This window comes from Eublepharis macularius, chromosome 4 (assembly GCF_028583425.1).
Source record: "Eublepharis macularius isolate TG4126 chromosome 4, MPM_Emac_v1.0, whole genome shotgun sequence".
Classification (NCBI taxonomy): Eukaryota; Metazoa; Chordata; class Lepidosauria; order Squamata; family Eublepharidae; genus Eublepharis; species Eublepharis macularius.
This window is the reverse complement of record NC_072793.1, coordinates 30,373,430-30,386,119: the sequence shown is the minus strand read 5'-3', so window position 1 is coordinate 30,386,119 and position 12,690 is coordinate 30,373,430. Positions and strand designations below refer to the sequence as shown.

General features: G+C 43.6%; 1 protein-coding gene across 1 annotated transcript; it reads left to right on the top strand.

Moving 5' to 3' along the window:
- Positions 1 to 45: 45 nt before the first annotated feature.
- EME1 (essential meiotic structure-specific endonuclease 1) lies at positions 46 to 11,715 on the top strand. Its single transcript, XM_054976058.1, has 9 exons — positions 46 to 260; positions 3,711 to 4,513; positions 4,587 to 4,714; positions 5,215 to 5,304; positions 6,006 to 6,118; positions 7,073 to 7,196; positions 8,852 to 8,967; positions 9,651 to 9,840; positions 11,189 to 11,715. The coding sequence occupies exons 2-9, from the start codon at positions 3,760 to 3,762 to the stop codon at positions 11,363 to 11,365; spliced, it is 1,692 nt and encodes a 563-aa protein (XP_054832033.1). The 5' UTR covers positions 46 to 260; positions 3,711 to 3,759; the 3' UTR covers positions 11,366 to 11,715.
- Positions 11,716 to 12,690: the final 975 nt, after the last annotated feature.

Below are 12,690 nucleotides of genomic sequence, written 5' to 3'. Positions count from 1 at the left end.
CCGGCCTCCGCTTCTACGGCTCGGCTGGAGCGAAAGGTGCCGCCGCCGTCCACAGCGGAGGCTCCAGGATTTCAGGCTATCCGAAAGCTCTCCACGCCGGCCCTCGGGGGAGCCCTGCTCTTTATTCCCAAGGAGTTAGGTGGGGGCGGCAGATCGTGGCTCTGATTAGGAGCGCTCTGTACGCGCCCAGAGGCACTTTGCCTTGAAAGACGCTGAGCTCCGGTTCTCGTATTCAGCGCAAGTTCCCAAGCTGAGACTAGGTGAGTCCTGGGTGCAGACGAAGCCCTTTCTTACAACAGGAAGGTTGCCAGGCCCGGGTTGGAAAGTTCCTGGAGATTTGGTGGCGGAGAGGATGTGATTTCATAGAGCCAGCAGGGATGTGGTTCCATAGAGTATATATACCCTCCAAAGCTACTATTTTATCCGAGGGAACGGATCTCTCTAGCCTAGATCTCAGTTCCATAGAAATAAAACAAGATGGGTAGTGGTGTTAGTCTGTCTGTAGATGTAGAAAAGAGCAAGAGTCCAGTAGCACCTGTAAGACTTAACAAAAGTTGTGGTAAAGTATGCGCTTTCGTGAGCCACAGCTCACTTCTTCAGATACCAAGATCTGCACATTCCCTACTACACATTTTATTACTCTTATAGGTGCTACTGATCCAGAGGAGTTAGCCGTGTTAGTCTGTAGTAGCAAAATAGAAAAGAGTCCAGTAGCACCTTTAAGACTAACCAACTTTACTGTTTACTCGAAAGCTTATGCTATAGTAAAGTTGGTTAGTCTTAAAGGTGCTACTGGACTCTTTTCAATAGGTGCTACTGGATTCTTAAACTTTTCTACTGCTAGCGCTCAGTTGTAATTTTGGTAGAATTGTAGGCCGCACCTGGAGGGTGGCAACCCTTCGCAGATGCTCTCCACCTAGTAAATTAAATAGTGCAGTCCTATGCAGAATTATTCCAGTCTAAGACCAATTATTTCAGCGGACTTGGATTGGAGTAGGTGTGTGTAGGATTGCACTCTAAGTCACTACTAGTTGGCTGTCCTTGAATTAGTGGTTCACATACTATTGGTCAAGATCCCAAGTGAGTTGAAAACTCACAGATGGATCAAAGGGCTAGCAGGGAAGAGAATTATTATTATTATTATTATATTTCAATTTATATGAAAAGGGTAGCTGGGAGAGGAGCTCAGTGGTAAGTTTGGAGTGGCCTTGATATAGGGCTCAAAGTAGCTATGAAGTACTGCCTGTTATTCAGTATTGTTATATATTTATAAATACTAAACATGGAAAATTCAAGTGCTAAGTACACTCCTGCCTTTTATGTTGGGAAGGGGGGGAAGTAACATGGAGTTACTTTGCAAGTCAGTCTGAGAAAGTAGAATAAGTTTAAAAATATGTCCTACTTTAAAAAGTTTGAGAACCGTTGCCCTAAACTAAGGATCATATTGACCTGAGCACCGAGAATTGTTCTCTGAAAATGCAGGAAGCCTTGCCCTTCAGCAGGGCACTCATAGTATCACATGTTCAAGCTTCTTGATAATGTTTCCATGGGGCTTGGAAACCTCTGCAACATGACACTACAGGCTGTATCAGATTCTTTACTCCAGGACATCCTCATTCTAAAGGATGCGGTAAATAGTTGTGTGGATTTCCCTCTGGCTGTTGCCCTGCGCAAAGCGCAAAACCGTGAAAGTGATTGCTCCGCAGTGCCTTCCAAAATAAGTCGCATCTTTCTACGAGACAAGTGGATTAAAATGGTGGAAATCTCCTTGTTACAGAACCAGAGAAATGTTGATCAGCGGAATCTTTTCCTGTAGATAACTTCAGCACGGACGTCACATTCTTTTTTTTTTAAATAGAAATTTTATTTAAAAGAAAAGATGTGAAAATAAAAAGTGCGTAATAAAAGGTTATAGAAACAGCACATTTGAAATCAAAATGAGACATACAAACTTATATAAACAGTACATTTGGAATTCATTTTAAGACATATTTATTTATTTATTATATTTTGAACCCGCCCTCCCCGCAAGCGGGCTCAGGGCAAGGTACAACATTGATTAAAATACAACATGAAAACAATAAACTCAGCATAAAAACAGCAATTAATAAAACCATTCCAAGACGGGCAGTCCTGCATTCCTGCCCATCAGCATACAAAAAAGGGAGGTAGTAGTGGACAGATAGATTACTGTACCCCTTTTCGGGGCAGCCAGCAGTGGACCCTCCATAACACCTCATAGAGGGAGACTGGTGGAAGGCTTTCAAGAATCAAGTTCTCTTCGTCAGATGCATGATACAGAGACTGGTCAAATATAGAAGAGGAGGGAAGAGAAGAGGAGGAGAGAGAAGAGGCAATTGGGGGGGGGAGGGTGCAACCAAAACATTCCTTTGCTAGTATATGTAAACATCTCCTTTTGGTGTGTGGATCAGTTGGCTGCTGAATTCCAATTCAGCAGCCTCCCGTTGGATTTTGGTTTTGAAAGGTTTCTGTTGAACTACAACGACCTTTAAGTCTTTGATGGAATGTCCTGGTAGATTGAAGTGTGAATTCATATGCAAATTTGACTCTGTCAAGCTGGGACTGAATAGGGACTATGAATGGTTATCACATTATCACAGGTAACAGATTTCCTTTACAGAGGCGGGGTCTGGGGGAGCTCAGTGGCACCTGGCGTGGGCTTTTGGGGACCACAGATCTCTTTGTCAGATGCATCTGGCAGGGAGAGCTGTGGTTGTCGAAGGCTCATACTGCATTGGAATTGGATGGTCTAGCTGTTTGGCTGCTACAAACTAACAGGGAAACTCCTTTGAAGCCAACTGATCCACACACCAAAAGGAGATGTTTACATATACTAGCAAAGGAATGTTTTGGTTGCACCCTCCCCCCGTAATTGCCTCTTCTCTCTCCTCCTCTTCTCCTCCCTCCTCTTCTGTATTTGACCAGTCTCTGTATCATGCATCTGACGAAGAGAACTTGATTCTCGAAAGCTTATGCTACAATAAAATTGGTTAGTCTTAAAGGTGCTACTGGACTCGCTTTGATTTTGCTACCACAGACTAACACAGCTAACTCCTCTGTATCTATGGTGGAAGGCTTGGCACTGATGGATTAAAATTAGCCTCCACCATATGCCTGGTGGAACATCTCTGTCTTACAGGCCCGCCTAAATGATACAAGATCATGGCGGGCCTGAGTGTCCTCAGACAGGGAGTTCCACCAGGATGGGACCGGGACCGAAAAGGCCCTGGCCCTGATAGAGGCCAGCCGAGCCTCCCTAGGGCCAGGGACCACCAGTAGATGTTTTCCGGTTGAACAAAGCACTCTCTGGAGCACATACAGGGAGAGACGGTCCCTTAGGTATGCTGGTCCCAGTCCATTTAGAGCTTTATAGGTCAGAACCAACACCTTGAACCGGATCCAGAATTCTACTGGGAGCCAGTGAAGCTGCTGCAAGATGGGCGTAATATGTGTCCTACACGAAGCTGCAGTTAGGACATGCGCAGCAGCATTCTGGACCCGTTGAAGTCTCCGGATCAAGCACCTCATTTAAAATTGCGTTATACTAATAGAAAAATACCTTCCAAATTTGCCATAACTAAACATAATTGTATAATGGCTCTCCTTACCCCTCCTTGGTTGCTTATACAAACTATACAGAGTTATCCTGCCGCTGCTGGTGACTTTAATTCTTGTCCTCCCTCCCTTAGATGTTACCTAGCTCCGCTGCCCTCTGCTCATCGCATCAAGGTTTACACAATGGTCCCAGAGGTGGATGACACTGAAGGTGAGGCACTACCCCCCTGTTCTTTTCTAGAGAAGCAGCTGCCTCCGAGAGATGAAGTCGTTGTCCTCTGCAGCTCGGATTCTGAAGACTCGTCCACTCTGTCTCCCGCATGGAAAAAGCCCCGTAGTACGCAAGATTCAGCCAAAGCGGCTACGCATCTGAAAGTAATGGAAGAACTCAGCAGCGAAAGCGAAGAGGACGAAGACCTGATGCCCTTGGCTGAACGACTCAAAATGAACCTTTTGAACAGCAAGCCGCCTATAGCTGGAGCTGCATTTACTCGGATCCAGGAACAGAGCAAGCAAGACTCAGCGGGGGGCAAGAGGCCACATTCAACGGACGAGCAAGTCGCCGCTGATTGCTGGCCGCAGTCGCCACCCAAAGCATTCGACGTTAGGAGAAGAGCTGCACACAATACTTGGGAGTTGTCAGATAGTGATCCGGAAGTGACTCCAAGGGTGCCTCAGAAACAATCTTTGAACCAACTTTCAGTCTGCCTCAATCGGTGCTCAATAGAAAACGGAAGCCGCCAAAAGACAAAAACAAAACGCAGCCTGGAGGAAATGGACAAAGCTCGCCAGGCCACCGTACAGAAAAGAAAAGATCAAGAAATGCGGAAGGTGCTGCAGGAGAAGGAAAGAGAGAGGAAGAAGGTTCTTGCCAATATGTGGAAGGCGCAGAGACCGGAAGAGTGTCTGAAACACGTTCAAGTCGTGCTGGATCCAGGTATTTTCATTTCTAGCTCTCTTAGGAGCTGTTTACCCTCCCTGCAGATCCTTGATCTCTGTCCCTACTTTAGGTCTTTTACAGGTAGAGGGTGGTGGACAGGTGCTTACCTCTTTGCAGTCCATGGACTGTAGCTACATTATCGAGCCTCAAGCTGTTCCCTGCAGTATTACCTGGAGAAGGAAAACTGGACTAGCTCAGGTAATGGCGCACAGTTCTTCCACCCCTTTCATGCTATTTCTAGCAAAAAGGCAATGTCAGTTGGCTGTTGACTATTGGTGGTATCCTGTGGTGATTTTGTTACACTATCTAATTGTAATAAACATCTACCTCAGAGGTTTCTTCTTTTAATCCTTGCAACACCCATACACAAAATGATACATCCCATTTCCAGCAATATCTTACGCATTCACTGCAGTGATGTTTCCCCGCCCTGATAATTACCATTATATTTATTTATAGTGTGCCCTGTTCACTGAGATTTGAGGCCAATTACAAAATATAAAAACAATGCAATCAGCATAAGATGTGCAATAAAAAACATGATAGGTCTGGGATTACAAAATCAGAAGAAAAATGCAAACAAAAAACTGACATAAGATATGGCATGCCATAAACAAAGCAGAGAACGGAATTCTTCTTTGTATTTTCTTTGTATTGTATTCGTCTCTGGTCTTAATCTGTGTTGTTTGTATCTGAAGGCTGAAGAAGACAGTTGGATCAAAGAACCCAACATCCTTATTCTCATACTCCTAGAAGAGTTTGTCTCCATGATCCAAAACTATAAGCAGGTGAGGTCACTTATAGCTGCTACCGGGTTACGTTTCATGGCAGCTTTTTTGGAAGTGGGAGGCATATTGAAAAACAGCAATGGTCAATTGTGACAATCCTGAAGGAAAGATCACAGATTGTAATAGGCTTTATTTAGCTTAGAAAGGTTTGCTAGTTTATAAGTCTGAATATTAAGTGTTAGATGTGACTTTGCTTGCAGAGATTATTTATAACCAGGGCTCATTTTGAGGAGGAACGCACAAGTTCCGGCAGTTCCCCAAAGAGGTCACATGTCAGGTGGCCCCACCCACCTGACTCTTGGCCGTTTTGGGCCCGTTTCAGCCTGGATTGGGGCCAAAATGTCCTGGATTGGGCCTCTGACAGGTGGTGGATCACTCTCCCACTCAGCAGTGGCCTGATCCTGACCATTTTGGGCCCCTTTTTGGCCATTTTCAGCCCCCTTTTGCCATTTGGGGCCCAATTTCAGCCCTGAATGGCCAGAATCGGTGACGTCAGGGGGTGTGGCATATGCAAATCAGTTATGTGAATGACACACTTCCGGTGATGGCAAGGGGCATGACATATGCTAATGAGTTCCTCCAGCTCTTTTTCTATGAAATGACCCCTGCTTATAACCATGTGGATCGGGTTGAAGGCTGTGGGTTTTTTCCTTGGCTCAGTAAGGTATAGTCTCTCTGGTTTTTTTTTTTTTTTTTAATAGGTTAGCATGGAAGGATCTAGTGTGACTCTGCAGAGCTTTGTGGCTAATGTTGAGAAGAAAATCCCTGGGAAAACTCTGGCACTGGCTGTAGTTGAACTAGAAAAATATTTCAGGTTTGAAATATTTGTTGCAGAGATTTATGGATTTTTCTTTTTCTTTGCATGGCACCAAGATACTGTTGTTGTTGTTGTTTTTAAGGTCTCTTTCCTGCTTGTGAATTCACTCTTATCTGAAGAAGGATATGCTATTGGCATGTTTTCTTTAGAAATGATGGCCCATAAGCATGAATGCCCAGCAGACCCTACTCTATACGACGTCATATGGTACAGCACTATGTTTGATAGCAAATCTTTGGCAGATAAAAATCTGTTTCTTATATTGGCATCATTTACTAGGCCTAAATTCTCAGGCTAAGATGGGTTGAATTTTTTTTTTTAAAATCAACAAATTGGAGACAAGAACCAAGAATGAAATATTAAAAGGTTAAATCACTGTCCACCCACTCGCATGTATCAAAATAGCAATGTACATGGGGCAGAGAATGCTGTCAAACTAGAGCTGGTTGACCCCAGTTTCATAGTGTATATGTTGCTTTGCGACTAGTTTTCGAATGGGTATGTTGTGGTTGGTAAAGTTGTTTCCTGTAGTAATTATTGTTCATCTCAGATATGAGATGGTTCTTTGCTACAATGTGCTGTCATTCCAGCAGCTGCTGCATATGGAGTAGTGAAGTATAATTAAGCTATAAACAATACGTTTGTTTAAAACATTGCAAAAAAAAATCCCCACCCCAGCTTCAACATTTCTAGAAGCTTTATATCTTTGGCCTAAATGAGGCTAAATGAAAGAAGTCCTTCCCATTGCTCCATATAAAACCCAGTGAATTTTTTCCTGCAGAGAAATACAAAATTGGCAATACTCTAACTCAAAGCTCAGTTTCTTTTGAGTTATGGGCTGTCTGAGGGGATCGAAGTTGTCTGTGAGCTTGTTTGCAGTCCTTATGCCACGCATACTCCTGGCCGTTTCCTGCGATAACAGACTATTAAGTTCACATTTTGTCTTCTCAGTTGTCACAAGGAGAAGCAACAAAAGAAACTGCAGCGAGCCATAACACAGGAGCAGGGCAAACAAAGGAATCGGAAAGGGAAGACTGTTTCAACCCCAGAGGTGTCCAGAGTGGATGTGGAAGAAGTGAGTGTGTTTGGAAGCGTATACCTGTGTTTTGTACAGGACATCTCTGTAATACTTAAGGTTCTTCCTACAAAGAACTTTTTCAGCTGCCAGGCTTTTGATCAGTTCTGCGGATACCATGGACAGCCAAAAAGACAAATATGTGGGTACTAGATCAAATCAAGCCTGAATTCTCCCTAGAAGCTAAAATGACAAAACTGAGGCTATTGTACTTTGGTCACATATGAGAAGACAAGATGCTCTGGGAAAGTCAATAATGCTAGGAAAAGCGGAAGGCAGGAGGAAAAGAGGAAGACCTAAAACGAGATGGCTTGACTCAATAAAAGAAGCCATGTCCTCCAGTTTGCAGGATCTGAGCAAGTCTGTTAATTATAGGACATTTTGGAGGTCTTTCATTCATAGGGTTGCCATAGGTCGGAGGCGACTTGATGGCACATAACACACAGACACACTTCATGTGGGTTGTTAGGTACAACAATGCCATGGCTGGAGAGCGCAGCCGAACACCGAGGCTGAAGAAATCAGACACGTCGTAGATCACAGCTGATTTATTTATTTAGGGGATTTGTAGGCTGCCAAGATGGCTAAAAAGTACAGTAATAAACAATAAAAGCATGACATAAAAATCAATTAAATTGTTGATTAAAAGAAACCAAAGGGACGTAAACACCAACATGTCATTTCAGAAGTGAGAAGCAGTAGTCATAAAACCGCAATTGACATAAAACTAACAATATGCAGGGTATAAAACAATTAGATAGAAGAGACAGGACAAAACCTCAATTGTTTCTTTATTTAGAAGTTCATACCCTGCTTATTGCCCCAAAAGGGATCCATAGGGGCTTACAACATCGTTCTTCCTTCCTTACAGCAACCCTGCGAAGTAGGTAAGGCTGAGCTAAAGTGACTGGCTCAAAGTCACCGGGCAAGCTTTCACAGGGATTCAAACCTGGGTCTCCCAGATGCTCTGACATGCTAACTGTTATAGCATGCTGGTTCTCATATTAAACGGAAAGTCTAGTTAGAAAGAAACGTTGTAGCCTGGCATCTAAGTGATGGTACTGAGATGCTAAGCAGGTCTTGGTGGGGGAGGGGGGCATTGCAAAGGTAGTGAAGGAGTAGACAGTCCATCAAGTACAGAAGAGGAAGAGTCCTGTAGCACCCATAAGACTAACAAAATTTGTGATAGGGTATGAGCTTTTGTGAGTCACAGCTCACTTCTTCAGATCTGGTAGTATTACAGGTGCTTCTGGACATGTGCTCTTTTCTACTGCTACAGACAAACACGGCTGCTCATCTTGATCCGTCGAGTACAGATTCAGTGTTGTGATCTTAACTGGCAGACAATTGGGTTGAAGACTGGAGGACCAGCCTTGAAAAGCAGCTTAACGGATGTCAGATTGAGAGCACTCAGAGCTCATCCCCTGGAAATCTAGTTGGTCTTTAAGGTGCTAGTGGACCCAAATCTTGCTCTTTTACTACAGACCAACACAGCTCCCCACCAGTAACTGGTCTTAGATACTACACCTTGCCTTTCTAGGGTGAGGAGAATGGTTAAGACTGTACTGCACTGAAGTGGTGATTTGGGTTAGTAGTATTGTCCTGTATTCCAAAGGTAAGCTGCTTTGCTCACCCGTTAGTCTTTGAATTTTCAGGCTTTAGTGGGTCTACAGCTTGACACAGGCATCCAAGTTCGAGTCCTCGAGAGCTGGAAGGAGTTTGCCGACTTTGCCAGCATGTTCACCAAGGCTGTAGCTGAAGCACCATTCAAGTGAGTGTGGAAACAAGAAGCGTCTTTCTTGGGGCATTTCCTGGGGATATTTTCAACGGCCTCAGTTCAATGGGATGCTGCCAGAGATGCTCTCATCACCCTCCAGAGCCAAGCCTTTCACTGAAATCTAAAATGCCGATTCTTTAAGTGGGACCCATTGAGCTCACCTGTGGAGGTTAGAAGGAACCCTTAGGTGAAGTATTCTTTGCAGCCATTGGCTGCTGGTTTAGGCCAAGTCTCACTAAGCAAGCTTGCGTGGACCCCTTCCAGGATCTCTTACACTCTCCTACTTCTTCTCCCAGCTCAAGGTCTCCTCCTATTTCACCCACTTCTAGGCTTCTGTGCCATCTTTTTGTGGTTCCATGTGTTACAAAAAAGCCCGATCTCCGTGTTTGCAGGGCAAGTTGATGGTGTCTTCCTTATAATACTGGAGAAGCACTTGTATGTCTTAAAACGTGGCAAACATATCTAAGAGTTGCAATTGGCTGAGGCTCTTGAATGCATTTTCTCCATGTGTTCAGGCAATCTAATGGTAGACAGTCAGAGGATATCTCCTGCTGTAACACTCCTTGAATTGGGTTATTACATTCAGTCTGAATTTCTAGTGTTTAAAATGCTTTGTGTGTATTCACATTTCCTTTCCTTGCTCATTAGATTGGATGTCTCCTTTGTATCTTTTACAGAAGAGAACGGGATAAAACCAGCTTTTCCTTTTGCTTGGAGGGCGATTGGATCGGAGGTATAAAGGTAGACCGCTCTGGAAAGGGGCTACTGCAAGTGTGGAAGAGGCAGCTTCAGCAGTTTAACCGGGTCAGCCTGGAGATGGCCAACGCCATTGTGGCCAAATACCCTTCTCCACTGCTCCTTGTGCAGGTATAGGAATGGTGATGAGTATTTCATGTGCAGACGTGGAAATCTGAACATTCGTGTCATGTTTTGCATGTTGAAATTCTCATTCTCTTTTAAAACATCCAACGAAGTCCATAATCCACACAGGGAACCCAATTCTGGGAAGGAAATTAAATTCATGTTTATCTAACTTGTATAGCCTGGAAATTCTGTAGTGTGGAATATCCATAGGCCTGAACAAATATAGCGCAGTGTTGCAAGTTACCTGCACAACTTGATTGAGACTCATCTTGATTTTATAGATCCAGAGGAGTTAGCTGTTTTAGTCTGTAGTAACAAAATAGTAGAGTCCAGTAGCACCTTTAAGACTAGCAAACTTTATTGTAGCATAAACTTTTGAGAGCCACAGCTCTGTCAGATGCATGTGACGAAGAGAGCGGTCGCTCTCGAAAGCTTATGCTACAATAAAGTTTGCTAGTCTTAAAGGTGCCGCTGGACTCTTTACTATCCCGATTTATTTCTCCCTTGTTACTTCTGGCACGGTTCTAGCTACTAAACTGCATTTCCACAGGATGCTGGTGACACAGCCTGAAAAAATAGTTACTAGAGCCTCTTTTGCAGTCTTGAGAGGGTATTTGCAACTTTCTCAAGGGTACGGCAAGTTACATATGGAACCAGTAGTGAAATGTGGCTCTTTTGCTTTCTCCAATTTGGACAGTAGATGGCAATCTGTGATCTGTGTCACTAAGCTTCAAAATGGCTTTGGTGAGATCCTATGAGAAGGCATGTTTGAGTTTTTTATGACAATTAGCATCTCATGGTTTTCGGATGTCCAGCTTTTCACAATATTTTAAATAACTCTTGCTACTGTCTGGTATCTAAAGAATCCTGGGTAACGTCTAACCATCTTTTTTGCGCATGTTTAATCTCCAAAAAGATTAAACCTGGCTACATAGTTCATTCCGCAACTCAAGCACTGTAATAGTTAGGAAGGCATTTCTAAAATCGGAATGAACTTCCTTCCCTCACACCTGGTACAATTGATGGGAGAAGATGAATCCTGCAATTTCTCTGGAATCCTATGTTGTTCAGTGGTTGGGCGTGCCCAAATGCACTCCCCCCCCCCCCAAGCACACAGCAGCAGCTCTTTACTGCACTCACATGGGAAGAGAGTTGGATGATGAGTTTTTGGCTATGAGTAGGTAAACAAACAAACGGGCGGCTCTAGATTGCACTTTTTCTGGCGGAAGTGGTGGTTTCCAGCATCATCATAATGCTGCATTGTGGTTATGGATTTAGGAAAACGAGAGAATAAACGTACATGATACTTTTATCCCTTTGATCAGCCAGTTTTGACCTGTGTTACATTTAGGCCTACAGCGCCACCTCGTCTGAACAGGACCGACAGAACCTTCTTGCAGAGATCCCTGTACGCCGTGGTGATGGTGTGACTGCCACTACAAGACGAGTTGGGCCGGAGCTCTCCAAACGGATTTATCTTCATATGACTTCCCTTAACCCTGACCTTTCACTAGATGTTACTGGATGAACCAAAACGTAGATTTAAGCAGACTCTCGTATTCCTTTTATTGTCAGGGGGAAAAACATTAAACATTTCTGAAAACATAAATGCTGCTTAGAACTTGGAAAGGAGAAATGACCTTGCTTACTGTCCGTCCTTATGGAAGTCTCCTCGGCTAACAATCCCCAAATCCGTTTTAGCACATTGTAACTAATGGGAAACTGTTGCTTTCGTTTGTGAGATAACAGCGGCGGTCTTCGAAAGAAACTTTTTATAAAAAGCAGGTTATCCCAAATGGATTTGTACTAACTGCTGTATAACCCAAAGCACTATCCATATATGACAGTGTTAACCTCAAGGCAGAATATTGTGAGTTAAAGCGGATTGTGAATAAGTCTTATGTCGTATAATTTCGTTTCAACATACAGCTGCTTATCCACCAAACTGGAAAAACATTCTCCTTTCATTCCATGGGTTTTAGGAGGCCTTAATGGCACACTCTAACATGCAAGAGCCCACCATATAATCAATGTGCATTTGACTAGAAGTGTAATTGTCTTGCAAGGCACAATGGGATTATCTAACTTGGGTAACAGGAATTTAAAGGAGGACAGGAATTTTACTGAGCTAAAAATCTTTAGAGATTTCTTTTCTGAAGTCTTTTAAAAAGGGTATGCATTGGCTTAATTTGATAACACAAATATCACCAATTCCACTGTCTCCCTCGTGCTATTTTTTCCTGCTAAGCTGTTTCTTCAAATCCTATGCATGCTTACCCTGAGTTCTCACTAAGTTCAGTGGGACTTGCAGACCAGATAAGGCGGCTTAGAGGGGAATATCTTCAGTGGGTATCTAACAGCAATTTTAAAGGGCGCTAAAGCTGTTAACTGCTTGGACAAGTTTGGCCAACAAAACTGCCTGCTCAACTGTGTTTTCCTGTGGTTGCCTGTTTGATATTTGCGGGTATGTGAAGAATAAGCAAGTTCCCTCTCCCCTCGGAGGAAGGTTCTGATACAACATATTACTTGTTATAATTGCAGAAATATTTCCCATTAGAACCTTCATCCAAGGGCAGAGAGAACTTGTTTATTCCTCATCTCTCTCCCCCCCCCACCCCCCGGTGGCAACTGTCAAACAAGCAAGCATAGGAAAAGAAAGAGGAGCGGGCAACTTTCCAAACATCTCGGACTTGAGGAATAATTGTATCATGTTCCCAGGCACATGGAAATTCAAGCTCTAAGACTAACAGGAAAGATCAATCGGATACCAGCATTACAGTGAAATAAGTTCTTAAGGTGGAACTTATTTGGTGGTTTTCCTTGGTAGACAACAGAGTTTGGGGAAGGTAGGAT